Below are 14604 nucleotides of genomic sequence, written 5' to 3'. Positions count from 1 at the left end.
ATTAACTGTCACAAAAGAAATTTAAATCGCATAATGTTTTTATTATATTCAAATACCCAACACAACATGCAAAACTCACATGAAAAACATTTTAGAAACATTCTGAGTTATTTTAAGAAATTGTTAGGGAATAAAATGGACAGATATTGTAATAAGTGGCATAAGTGAAGGCAGAAAGTTAAATTGTTTTCTCGTTTGTTACATTTCGAAAGCTAACCGAGCAAAAGTGCTGGTTCAGGAGATAAGACTTTATGACCAAATGTTATGTGTTGCAACTACAACAACAGTTCAGGACTGTGTTAAATAATAGTGGTGGCAACTGAAGTAAGTAAGTAAATTAATTCTTCTTTTTATAAAAAATATTTTTCAATTAAAAACAGACGCTCGAGGCGACTACAATGCATATTTGTATGTACGCATTTACTTGCTTGTGCGCTTTAAAGGCGACCAGCTGCACTTTGGCGAACAATGTGGTTCAATGAGGGTGTATGAAACTGAATATGCAAAACTATTCACTTATGCGTACATCTACAATCGTATATACGAACAGACATACAAATTTAAATATTTATAAGGCGAATGAAGAGAAGAGAGCTGCAGAAAAACAAAAAAATTAAAATCAGAGTGTGAAAGTCAGTAATATATGTGCGTATATAAGTGTGTTAAAGGCAGGAAGATATCTTCACTTTACGCAATTGTCAGCACATTTGCATACTTTAAGGCGCACTACCTCAATTACTATATCCATAATAGGTTTAGACCGCAAAATAAATTGTATTCCCGATGATTCAATGAACGTTGATAACACAAACCATTTGAGCGCCTGTGTGTATGCTACAGTGTGTGCGTGTGTTTTTTAAGTAAACAACAAAACATTCTAACAACAATGGCGACAATAAAAACAACAATGGCTGCGGCATATCGAGAGTTTTTCAACACATTTGACACTTACAAGGGCGCTTCACCTCAGTAAGCGCTCTACTCCATTCCGTACAGTTTGCGTTGCCACCCGGCGGCGAATAAAAGTGGAGCACCGAAACGAAAGTTAGACAGTGATTTTATGTATTTTTATTGCCCCATTCTTTGTAAACTTTGTTGTTGTTGTTGGTTTTTATTGTCCCCGTTTGTGCACTTTGTGTTTGTTGTTCTCGCCATCGGCATTTTACATGAATTTACTTTAGACGAGTTTGCGCTGACGATGGCTACAAATTTTGTTGGAAAAACATTAAACGCAATTTTCAGCCGTCAGCTTGGAGAGAAGGGAAAACTCGAAACACTGTAAGTCTTGTTTCGCTTTGTAATTCGGCAAATAGGTGAGTGGAAAAGCTGTGAAAGTGAAAATTGGTGTGAAGTGGATTTTTTCGCGACGCTGAAGCAAAATCCGCTTTTCTCTAAATCACTGACGAAATGTTGGAATAAGTATGAAAATCTGTGATGGGCTTAGAGAAACCCATACTGTCTGTGAGATGATATGCAACCAAGGACAAATATATTTATTTTGTTATATTACGCAATATTAGGTTAATTTTAATGCTTAGAGCTGTCCGTGCACAGTGAGTTGGTTCGGACTAAATTTAAAACGAAGCTTTTGTCAATATATGTAAAAATGTAACACTTTGAATATGGAAGAAAAGTTTCCATAAAAAATATAAGCGAAGCGTCTGAAGAATAAGTCAAAAAGGCACCAGTAAACATAACACGATGATTTTTGAATTTTTATTAAATTGTAATTTCATTTAAATTCTGTTTTGGCTAGAAATAAAGTAGTAAAAATAAAGAAAATTATGATTAGACAAACTGAGCTAAGCATGATGATCCTCTTTTACTTTTCTTTAAGAAAAACTGTTTCGCTGTTTCCCAAAATATTAGGCCAGCCTTTTTCGCAACAAATTGATCCCCATAATCCCCGCTCAAGTTCAGGCAACTCATTATTTGCTTTTATCTATGCGCAACTGAACGCTATAATTTCCATAATTAAACATTTTAAAATGAAATTGCAACATTCATTTGCACTAATTTTATCTGCTAACTCATCTCAAATGCAACCGAGCATTTATTATTCATGGGCGTCGCAGTGGTTGTGCGCAATTGCATTTTCAGGCACTAAATATTGTAATAATAATCGCATTAGTTGAAATGTCAGTATTTTATTCATGAGTTTGCTTTCGCTCTTTACATGATTGAACAGGTAAACTGTGGTTCGCCACATTAATTTCAATAAAAACGTAAGCGAATTAAATACGTCTACACACCGACATATGGTCAATATATGAATTGATGCATAAAGGGTGTTTTTTTGACGACATTTTAGGAAAAATCACTTAACGTTATGGCAATGTATTTTGTTTTATTATAAAGATACGGATTTGCCTTTATGTTTTAGAAATTATTTTGGACAAGTGCGGCGGTCACTGGACACAAGGGCTGGCTCAAATAAATTCCAGACAAGAGACCCAATTTTCCACCACTTTTTGCAAAAATTGGGGCCGCATGTCGCCAGTAAACGTTCTTCAGGAGTAAGTCCATATTTTTTATGAAATGGGAAACCAAAAAATGTATAGACATAACCTCAAAATATTTAATATGTTTTAGGGTTCTATTATATATTTTTTTTTAACATTGAACAGAAATAAACATAATTATTATCTACCATACCAGTACGGAACACCAAACCGCCAAATTAACGCACCCACCCTAGTATGTACACCTCTGTTATTATGTATTTGCGTATTATCGTGCAGGTTATCGGTGCGAGCGCATTTTTATTAAAAATGCAAGAGGCCAACAATTGAAATGAAATTTATATGCGAGCAGTGTGTCATGCCCGGCACATTTGATTAAAATCGATATGTCGATATTGGCAGTCGACCCGCAATGGCATGCTGAAATAGGACAAAGGGGCGCTGAATCAAAAGGGAAATATTATAAAGGATGCATGGATACAACAGCAAATACTAACAAAAAACTATAAGTTGTTGTTTACATTCAGCGTCACACACATACAAATATCGCGTAGAATTTTATTTCTTTATAAATGCATGTAAAAAGGGTTTATATATGCTTTGCAGTGTGGTCTACTGGCGTTCTTCTCTCTCTTGCACAGCGGGCCTTCAGGTTTTGAGGTCAATTTGCGCATATTAAAGTGCCGCACCGAACCGAGCACTCGCTGACACAGAAAGTCGTGTTAAAGGCGCACCAGCATTTCGAATATGCGATGTTTGTCTTTTTTTTTTTTTTTTTTTTTTTATAGTAGGAGGAAGCATCGAAAGCCGAAGTGCGGAACTTTAATCCGCTAAACCTAACCTACTCCCAACACTGGACACTCCCACGGAACCACCGGTTTAAGTATTACTTCGTGGGAGTGCCTAGACATTTTAAGTCTCCTCTAAGAAACGGACGGACTGACGCCTACCCTGTTGTAAATGTCTCAGTTCTGTCATAATTAAAGCTGCTGCTTCGCTAACAGCGTGCCATTTATCGGAGGACTGACACATAAGTGCAGTCAAATTTTCCACCCGTAAACTACCTCCTAAGGTAATTCTCAGCTTATCCCGTATACTTAAAAAACGAGGGCAATGAAAAAATACATGTTCACAGTCTTCTAACGACTCTGTGCACATCGGACAATACGGACTAGTGTCATGACGGAATTTGTACAGGTAGCTTCTGAAGCACCCGTGACCACTTAATATTTGGGTCAGGTGGAAATCAAGGTCCCCATGCAATCTATTTATCCACGAATGGATGTCGGGTATTAGTCTGTGGGTCCACCGTCCTTTGGTTGAGGTTTCCCACCGTTGCTGCCACATTGTGATGCTCCTGTTTCTCTCTTCTAGCTTTCTTGTATATGAGTGGGGCGCTGGAAATTCTTGCATTCGCGCGAATTCTTTTCCCTGGATGTCTATGGGCGGCATACTAGCTAGTACTTCAGCTGCTTCGCTGGATATTGTTCGGAAAGCACTTGTTACTCTTATTGCTGAGAGTCTGTGCACTGCGTTTATCGACTTGGCATACGCTTTTATGTCTAGCGCCTGGATCCATATTGGAGCCGCATACAGGATTACAGAGCTCATTGCTTTTGCAATTATACATCTTCGGCTGGAACGCAAACAACCTTTATTTGCCATCATTCTGGATAAGGCGTTATGCACCTTATTTGCTTTTCTTGAAGTGTACGCTAAATGCTCTTTGAATTTGAGTTTTGAGTCCAATATCACCCCTAGGTACGTCAGCTGTGGCTGTGAAGTAATCTCACAGTCCCCTATAGTGATGGTTACTCTCTCTTCAATTTTTCTAGTGCTTATGAGCAATACCTCCGTTTTGTGCTCTGCCAATTTCAAACTCATAGAAGAGAACCATTGACGCAGACCATTTACGCATTCATTGCATTTGCTGCGGAGGTCATCTATGTGCTTAGCCACTGCTACCACTATAAGGTCGTCAGCATATGCGATTAATTTCACTGATTTCGGTTGTTGTATTTTTAGCACTCCATCATACATCAGGTTCCATAGAAGGGGACCTAAAACTGATCCTTGCGGTACTCCACTCGAAATAGAGTGCGATGTTTGTCTGTCTGTGTGTGTATGACTTCAAGGGTTAGAAGCAACAGGCGTCTGCTACTCGGCAGACAAGGCATTTGCTTTGGCTTACATGGCAACCACCTTTGTTGTTGTTGATTAATATATGAGTATTTTGTGTCGCCCTTTTTATGTTGGCCCACTTCTTTCGGTTTGCACCAATTCTGCCTTTGCCATATTCGCTTCATTCATTCGCATTGTTATTGCGTGCAAAATGGCTTATGAAATATTCAAATGACATATTTATTTCCTAGGAAATAACGCATGGTAACGGCTTTGTAAGAAAGCTTATGGGGTTGCACTTAATTTTTACATTCGAGAAATGATTAATTTTTTTCGTTCTTCATTAGCATGTAATATTCGCATATGTGTGGTAAATTGTTTATGTTGCGTATTTTGCAAATTATTGAAATAGAGTTTTTAGTTTTAGCTAGTCAATAGCTTCACTGCAACGAAATTGCGTTACGCAACAAAATTACGTCACGTGCACCGCCGTTGGAAAACGGACTTTGATTATTTTTTAAATAATGGGCATAACATCAGGTTGATATGAAAAAAAAATGTAGGAAGGTTGCCACCTGTTCTATTTTTTTAATTCAATATAACCTATTAAACAAATGTACAACAAAATGAAGCAGTTTTAAAGAGCTTAAAATAAAAAAAAAATGTTTAAAAATTATTTTCGGAAGTATACGCCTACAGTGCGCATTGTGCAGTAATTCTCATTTCTAAATATTTCAGACAAATCATTAAATTCCATAAAAAGCTACGCAGCTCATAACACACTTATCCATACACACACTGCATATGTGATGCTCCAGTGCGTATGAGTGATGGTGAGCCAAACGCCTAAATACGCAATTTCCTCAAGTGAGCAGAACTAAACGCGCACATGAGCGCTGCAAATTCAATGAGAATTAAGTCAATGAGATTCAAAAAAATAACTACGAATGAGGAGATGAAGGAAATAGCAATAATTACTTAAGGCATCGGCAGGCTTACGATTGGTTGCATATATTTTCACATTTGAAAACAAAAAAAGGGACCCTTCTATATACAAATAATAATAATTTAGCAAATATATCAAATGCTTGAACGATAATAATCAATGACAGCAGTTAAACGGATTTGTGCAGTTGATTGGAAATAAATTTGTATTTATTGAATATCTAAATGAAATAGAACGATTAACCTATATTCCTAATATTGATTTCAAATATACGGTCTATTTATGCGGGTTTATCTACAAAAGCAGGCAATTAATCAATTCACTGACGAAATGACCTTGAATATATCAAGTGTGCATGTGAGTATGGATATTGGAAGCGAATCTGTAAGCACGCTTCCAATATCGCCAAACCGCCACATCTCAGATGTGTGTCAAACAAAGCAAACTGTGAGTTAAAAGGTTAGAAAGACCGGCAGTAAAAGTGGAATATTCCTCTGAGTAAATACATCATGATAATGCGCCTCTAGTAAGAAAGTAGGTCATGGAATTTATCCCTCATAATGGAATACAGAGAGAATGTGGAATATTTCAGCTGAAGCCACCGACCCACATACAAACATACACACGTTCTTAAGTCAAACTCACGAAGTCATTCATTCCACGAAATAAATATAAATGCCACAAGCGCAGTTGGGGGCCTCAAACGTGTCTGAATGTGCGTGTAATTGTGTGTAAATGTGGTGAGGGCAGTGCAACGACTGAGCATAAAGAAAGACAGGGCATTGTTGATACCCTGGAAACGCGAGTTTGCTGCGGCCCCATAAAGTCAACATTGACGCTTACGGTCGGCCATGTAGTTGAGAGGCTGAGAGGCTTTGAAGTTGATGATATGAATTTCAATAAATTTGAGTTAACAAGGAAGTGTAATCGGAGAGTTTATAAATAGGATAAGACGCCTCGTGACGAAAAATGTAAATGGATATAAAGTGATAAAGTTACTTGTATTCGGAAGAGCTACTTAGGCAGAATAATTAATCAGTCTACAGTATAAAAACTGAACTGAAATTTAAAGCATTTTGTGGGCTGCTTTGCTGGTAAACTGAGACGGCCAAGTAGTGGCTGTATTATAATAAGCGCTATGGTGTCTTTCTTTGTTATTTAGCCTATCATTTGTATTAAAAATATGATTAGGAAAGGTTATCGGATTTGGTTTACTGTCGTATATGAGAAGATAGCCCTTAAGTAGAAAATGAAACCCAAACCTAATGGATATACCCCGCCGTTATATGAATACTGAAAAAATAACTGGCATTAGAGGAATTTTGATAATAATATCTTCTTAATATCTGCTACTCATATCTGTTCTTCCTGTTTAATTGTGGTTCTGGTCCTATTTGGTATGTTCGTATAACTCTCAATTAAATCTTCTACTAATAGACTACTTTAATTGAAAGCATGCGAAAATGTTGTCTACGTTTAGGATAATCATAAGACAAATTATCAAAGACATGATTTTAAATTGTAATCTATCATACATTTTCATAGTTCAAATGGTTTACAAGAATATATTATGAAAACTTACATTTCGTCTAATAGTGATTTGAATAAGCAATAGTCTAACTATAAATAGCACCTTGAATGTGCTTTACTACGACTGCTTGAAGTAAATTTAGGCATCGAAAGTACTCTTGAATAGATAACCATTCCACAGATTGGAGCAGAGATAAAGGAGCTTATTTGCCTTCTTGCCCTCTATCGGTATTAAATTGTAATTTCTATACGGAAATGAGCTATGAATTTGGCCGCCAGCAAAATATGCTTGTTTACTTCGGCAAGAAAAGGTTGATGTTCGTATTAGAGGCGACTCACATTCACACATTCATACATATAATATATAGCTGGGGCGGTCACTGAACTCTCGAGCGCTGCCTCGTCGCTTTTCTCCGCCGCAATCACTTCACAGCGTCTATTATGTCTATGAACTATTACCGCTTAAAGCAAACTAACTGTTTCGATATATCAAAATAACGGAAATGATTGACGCTGCACAGCTTCGTGTGTTTACAATTTACTTGTAAGGTCGTTCGTTGACTTCGCGGCGCCGCCAACTGCGCTAAACACAACACAACCAGCGAAGAGAGAATCAATTGTTATTGTATATTTACCTTTTCAATTTGATCTGCTATAATGAAAAATCAGTTTATTTGCTGCGCCGGTTGAGAAGAGTCTTAAATTTGACTATAAAATACTGAAAGATTCTTTAAATTTTGTGAAAAATTTGTTCGCCCGTCACTCTTTGAAGTTGTTTGGTTTGCGCTTTCTTAATTTTATGCAAATTTTCGTTGTGGTTACACGCAATTAACGGTTGATTACTAACTCATTTACAGCGCATGTCACAACGACTGAAACAAATATTTGAGCCGCCCACTTCCTCCTACCTCCCCACTTTATTTAATTACTTTTTAATTAATGTTTACAGTCGTGTCCAACACCACCGCCATCCTGCGTCACCCAGTAATTCTGTGTAGAAGTCCACTTGATTTGCCCAACTCAAGCCAAATTGTTGGTGTTGTTGGTGCCGGACTAAAGTTTGTCTAGCGAAACTTTGCCTCTTCCTCTGTGAACTTTAATATTTGTTATTGCGGTAATTAGTTGTTGGTCATTATTTCCTAATTTGACTTGTTTATTACTCTCTTTTTCGCGAATTTTTCATTGTCGATTCATAATTGAAAACCTGTGAAGGTAATTAAGCAGAAAGCTGATAATGGAGTATTGTATATTGAGAGGATGCTAATTTAGCATTAAATTTTCATCGATTAACGAACAAAATCAATTGTGATAAAGTGGTTAATTTAGAGGACTAGACTAGAAATGCAAGAGTCTTGTGGTGAATAAGGATCACATTATATTCGAGTGCCATACCCTCAAAGTTATAGACAATTACGTTCCACTTAACACCAGCCTAATCATCGAAGCAATATCAGTCTCGTTATCCAATGCGGAATATATTACTCTTAGCGTCAATTGCTACCATCCTTGATAAAGTAGGGAAATGAGAAGTAAATTCTCTTGATGTACAAATTACACTTTATAAAAAATCTATTTTATTTTTTTTAACATGGCAACCCTGCATAAATATGCCTTGAAATATACCTAACAGGACTCACGACTCACACTCACTTTCATTTAGTTGCACTGCCGCCAATATAACAACACAAACAAGCGGCCGCTAAAAAAATGATATTCCACAGTTTCTTTTACGCCGGAGAATAAAAGACGCCATCAAAAAAGCGACATCAGCAATAACTCTAAAGAACTTGAACGGCTTTGCCTGTGTGTGTGTGTCTGTGTGGCAATGACAAGTGAAATGCCAAACTATGAAAGAGACATTTGACGGTGGTTTAGTGGACAACTAACAAAAAGTGACTAACAAAGTTTCTAAAATTATGGCTGAACATACATACACACACAATTGCAATAGTTGAATCGCTCAAGAATAACAAGGTGAAACTATTTGCAGCTGACTGACTGACTTCGCACTTACCTCAGACATTTTTCGATTCTTTCGCATCCAGCTCGGCGTATGAGGAACTCTTTATTAGCGCGCACGCGTGTGTTTGTACGCGTGTGTTTATCGTAAGTTTCCTGAAGTGTGAAAATCTCAGCGCGCCACGCGTAGACACTTCAGGTTATCACACTTGTCCGTTATGTGCTGTGGCTGTGGCAGCTGATTGTTGATTGGCGTGTGCCCCAATGGAGCACACGGCGTATAATCAATTTTATGCCACCAACACCAAGACTCACTCACACACACGCAAATGTAAGTTTTAAGTTTATGCGCAAGATTGGCTTTATTTTATTAACTATTTGCATGAATATTTTATTTTTGTTTATTTATTTTTTTATTTATTTATTTTTTCCAAATTGTATTTCCATTGAATTTTAAAAGCCCATATAAATAATGCTACGTTTTTCAGTTTGAATTTGGTTTTAGTAGCGCTTAGTTCTTTGCAATAGAGATTTTATGTAGAATATTTCACAGAATGCGGTAAACATGATTAACACTTGGTGTGGTTGCTTTGTTGATGCCGATAATTCACAGCAGCTGAAAGCTCAACTTCAGTTTGCTGAAAGAAGAAAGAAAATTATTAGCAATTTTAAAACAGTGTGACTCTTGATTAAGATAAATATATAATGTGAAATGTGAAATAAAGACACTTTCATCGCTTCTTAAGTAAAATTGTTAGATGAATTTATGCTTTTGCGTTAAAACAAACTGTTAAACACGGCTTAATTGAGTTTTATGAGAAATCTAACAACATTTAGTAAAATAAATATTTTTCCACACACAAAAGGTGACTCACTATCTATCTAATCTACTATTGATGCTGAAAAGACAACAAAAAAAAAATAAAAATAAACTTTTCAGATCTTTTTTTGCCTGAAAGTGCCAGCAGCTTATTTAAGCGTAATTCATTATATTGACACTGCAAAGCTGCCACTCATTCAAAGCCGCAAAATCATAATATTTTTGTTTGCCAACAAATATAAACGCGAATGCGGAAGGGGGATCAACAAAATTTGCACATATGGACAATAATTTATGTATATAGAAATGAGCCACAAGCGAAACACAAATAAAGGCGGCAATCAGTCAGTCAGAAGACACATGTGACTCGCAAGTCACGCTTAATTAGCAGTTTGTGTGTGTCGGCCCAACGGGAGACTCGCTTGTTTATTTACACAAGAGGACAGAAATAAATTTTCCCAAATAAAAAGTTAGTTACTTTTGTTTACACTTTTCGTTCGATCAAATCAAGTTTCGCAAGAAAGTTATGCAGAAAAAAATGAAAATAAGAGGAGATGTTGGCAAGCTGTTACTTCCTTTGGGATTATTTATACCTGAATTGAGAGTAAATATTTTTATAATATTTATTTGAAATTATAATGAAGATTTATTCGGTTAATATTATTATTAAAATAAATCAAAATATTTTATTAAGAAAAGAATAATAATAATTTAAAATTTTTGTAGAAAAATATTTTTTAAATAAAAAATTTTTTTGTTTTCATTTAGCCTAAAAATTGTAGGTCCAGAATTCACTTCTAACTGATGTTGTCATATTCGTTATGCTTATAGTTATAACGCCATTTTAATTTGGCCTTTGTCTCTATTGCCACCCTCCTATCGAGGCATAATTGTGTTGGCAGCTTTGATGTAGTAATAGTAAATTAAGACACACAGTTATGTATCTTCTGTAGCTCATCTTCATCTCAAACCAAGCAAATAATTGCTCAAATAATATATACATATGTATGTACATAACTGTGACTATATATAACATAAATGTTTATGTATATCAATGTATATGAATTCATCTAAGCATACTTGCGTGCGCTTAATCAGTTACAATTCGTTTGCGGCGCAATATTGACGTGGAGTTGTAATTTAGTGGCGCCATGTTGGCAATGTCAAATATTATGAACAACAATTTTTCACTTATGTAACCACATATATACATATGCTGATGTATAGATAAATGAAAAACATTAAAACGCAGTTCATCTTTTGCAAAAACGCTTAGCGCGTGGCAGCATAAAAACACAATTATATCATATGTTTACCTTATTCACAGGCACATTTTGTTATATTTTTCTTTCAAAAAGTTTGTTAAATTGTGTATAGTATATATTATACATATGCATATACTATTGCCCGGTTTCACAGTTCGTACTTAAGTTGTGCCCAAAAAAAATCTTAACTAAGCATTGTTGTTGACTGAGTAGTCATTTGCGTTTCACAGTCAATGCTTATTTTCTTTAAAATTTTATTATGATATATGGCAGCACAAAAATAAAGATTTGTTTACAAATACCATCTGACAAATTGAAATTATTGTTGATGAAAAGTAACTTTGCGACGAATAAATTTAGAATCTGGGAAATGGATGGAAACAATAAAAGGACACCGAATTTCACCGCAAGCGAGTGGGGGCACCTATTGCAACTCGCAGGAAAGCATATAGCCGTCATTGAATGCAAGAAATTCCAAAAATTTTTTCAGCAAATAATTTTTATTTTATTTTTTTGACAAATAAGTCAATATTCAAAACAAAAATCAGCTGTTACTTAAGCACTGCTTAAGTCTCCCATTTTCAATACTTAAGCAGAACTTAAGTATGAACTGTAAAACGCAATATTTCTGTTTTATCTTAAGCACAACCTAAGCATTGACTGTGAAACCGGGCATATGTGTACCATAAAATATCGAATGATTTAATTGAGTTTAATTTTTAAATTTTTTTTCACTTAATTTCATATAGAATATATCCCATGATAGTCTGTTTTTAGTTAAGCCATTTTAGATGGGTTAGTATACAATAGATGTCATTAGCTGTATAATCCTTGGACTTTAAGGTATTTTTATAAATTTTCCGTTTCAGATTTTTTTATCAATAGATCTATGATGATTTATATCAGGTCTTAATCTGAGTGAGATCTCTTCATTTTCGAAGTAATAAGAATTCAGTCCATGTAATGTTCATCAATAATACTAAGAAAATAAAAAATAAAGTAATTTTGCAATATTTCTACAAATAAATTAAAAAAGACACTACAATATTTCATTACTCCTCACCAAAATCAAACTCTATTAGTCCGCAAGTATTCATACCGCCATTCAGCTCATACTAACAATTTCCAAAATTTAATTGAGTTTACATTTTAATAGGCTTAAATGAAATTTCGGGCAAACTGAAGCATTTAATACATTTTGGACAGCTAAGCTCATTACATGTCGCGCAATTAATTAACGGCCAACGCGAACAACCTGTAAATGCGAGTGTGAAAATTGTCAAAAATCATCACTGGAATTTCTGTGGTAAATTGAAGATAAAAGCAAAATATGTCAGACAAATTGAGCGATGGAAATTTTCATAATTATTTGGTTTATTTAATGGCCTACAAATAATTTGTGGTCGAAAGCGATTGTGTGAAAATATTTATGAATAATGATAATGAAGAACATTTCCATGCACTTCTACCATTCAGTAGCAGTATTTGAAATTGAATTTTATAACAAAAAGAATAGCGTACTCTTCCAGAAGTGCTAGAACAACTGCTACTTCAAATTAAGAATCACTTATAAACATAAAATTACGAACCCTATTATATTTAATTTTTTTGTCACTCAATTTATAAAAAAATTAAAAAAAAAAAATATAAATTTTTATTTTTTTTATAAATTTATATTTTTTTTTTTTTCAAATTTTGAACCTGAATTTTCTTCTCAAGCCTGGAAAACACAAAACTTAAATACAAATTAATTTACAGTAAATATGCTCCGAGTATCACATCACGTTGTCCAAAAAATCGAAAAAAGAAATCGAAAAAATCTGCACATGAAACAATTTGTCAGCAAATAGACAAGAACAAAAGCGATTAAACCTTGTTCAGCACAAAGGCAATCCGATGGGACAAATAACAAATGTCTGTAACATTGCACCAATCAAGCGGTGAACACAAGCACCGAGCTACAGACACAGCAAAAAATTCCAAAAATAAAAATTAAATAAAATAAATTGTCAACTCATACGCACACAAACATACGTGGACACGTCAGTACACATGTACTTGAAAAAATTGCAAAGGACAAACTAACAAATGTAGCGAACATGTAAAACAAGCTGGTAAAATGAACTATGCTACAACAAACACTATAAAAATACACAAAATAGTAAAAATGGGTAAAAATAAATAAAAAATGTCAGACAAAAAGCGCAAATGCAGAAGGCGATATCTGTGTCTCAATGTAAAAACATAGAATTTTGTCAACGACAGCGAAAAATTGCAGCTCGACGCGTTCAACAAATGGACATTGCATATATATCGAAGTATGGATAAATATACATATTTATTAAATGTTTCAAAGGTGCATTCCACAGTTAATGGCGGATTTTCCAAAAAAAAATATATTTTCTTATTCAATGGAGACCTTACGCAATGTTTTGGGTTCTCTATAAGTTCTCTAGCTTTTTCCCTCGAAAGTTCTCCATCGTCAATGAATCCTTTACTGCTTTCCCTAAATAAAAGCGGCAGCGGCAAATGACTGTCAAAAAATTCTGATGCCCATACAATTGGTATGGGGCATACCTAAATAACGCGACGGCGACGCTGAGCGGTTGAAATTTTCTATTTTGACAGAGCGTTCCGAAGTAAAGTTGGCTGCGAAAAACGAAGTTTCTCTGTACAATAAAATTTCACAACAACAATTCAAGTAAACATTTTGATATTTGACGTCAAGTTGCCGCTTTTATTTAGGGATGGCGCATCGACGTTAACTCTGAGCGTTAAAAACGTTCCGCCAACGCTTTTATTTAGGGAAGGCAGTTACTGTGTTAGAGTGAGAATCTTTCACACCATTTAAACTTAAAATCACACATAAACCCTCCAGTTGCTGGATATGCTTTTGACTCTTTCATTAGATCTGACAAAAGGATACGATGACTTTCTTATTAAGTTCAATTTAGCAGCCGGTTAATCGGAATATAAAATAATCATTAAAAAGACCTCTTTATTTATACTTAAATGAACTCAGTTTACCTTTTTTGCATATATTTAATTTTTATTTCTTAAATTCCATTCAGTTTGGAATGCACCAATGTTTTGACAGCCCCCTGCTGCTGCACGTTTACCTCCAATTTCATTTGTTAATTCAGTGAAATGAAGGCCTGTCTAAATAAATGCCACAACCAAAAAAAAAAAAAAAAACAGAAAGCAAGAGAGAACAATGGCAATTTGTGTGATTACATTCGCTAATTTGCTGTGTTAACATTTGATATGGTTTATTGCCTTTTTGGCTGCCTTTTTTACAATGTTCTTTCAAAAGAGTAATTCATCGTTATTAAATTTAATTAATTATTGCTTTGGAATTACATTTTATTGAAATCGTAAGTTAAATAGCAGTCAGAGAGAAGTGATTTTGCGTTTATTAATTTTAATTTTTTAATTTTGAAGTGAGTATTTGAGGTATTTAGTAATTAAAACTGTAGTTTTGATTATTCTCTCTCAATCGTC

At 34.8% G+C, this 14604-nt stretch overlaps 1 protein-coding gene across 3 annotated transcripts in view; it reads right to left on the bottom strand.

Moving 5' to 3' along the window:
• The window catches only part of LOC105219296 (adenylate cyclase type 9), a 163193-nt gene that overhangs the window by 130274 nt on the left and 18315 nt on the right, over window positions 1–14604 (bottom strand). For 2 of the 3 annotated variants that reach the window (XM_054231221.1, XM_054231220.1), the window contains exon 2: window positions 9074–9656. The exons of the other annotated variant lie outside the window; for it this stretch is intronic. In XM_054231221.1, the coding sequence (XP_054087196.1) occupies window positions 9074–9100 (27 nt within the window). In that variant the 5' untranslated portion in view covers window positions 9101–9656. The remainder of the gene's footprint in view (window positions 1–9073; window positions 9657–14604) is intronic. 3 annotated transcript variants of the gene reach the window in all.

The sequence above is a fragment of the Zeugodacus cucurbitae genome, chromosome 5, assembly GCF_028554725.1.
Source record: "Zeugodacus cucurbitae isolate PBARC_wt_2022May chromosome 5, idZeuCucr1.2, whole genome shotgun sequence".
In the NCBI taxonomy this organism is placed as follows: domain Eukaryota; kingdom Metazoa; phylum Arthropoda; class Insecta; order Diptera; family Tephritidae; genus Zeugodacus; species Zeugodacus cucurbitae.
This window is presented reverse-complemented; position numbering and strand designations above follow the sequence as displayed.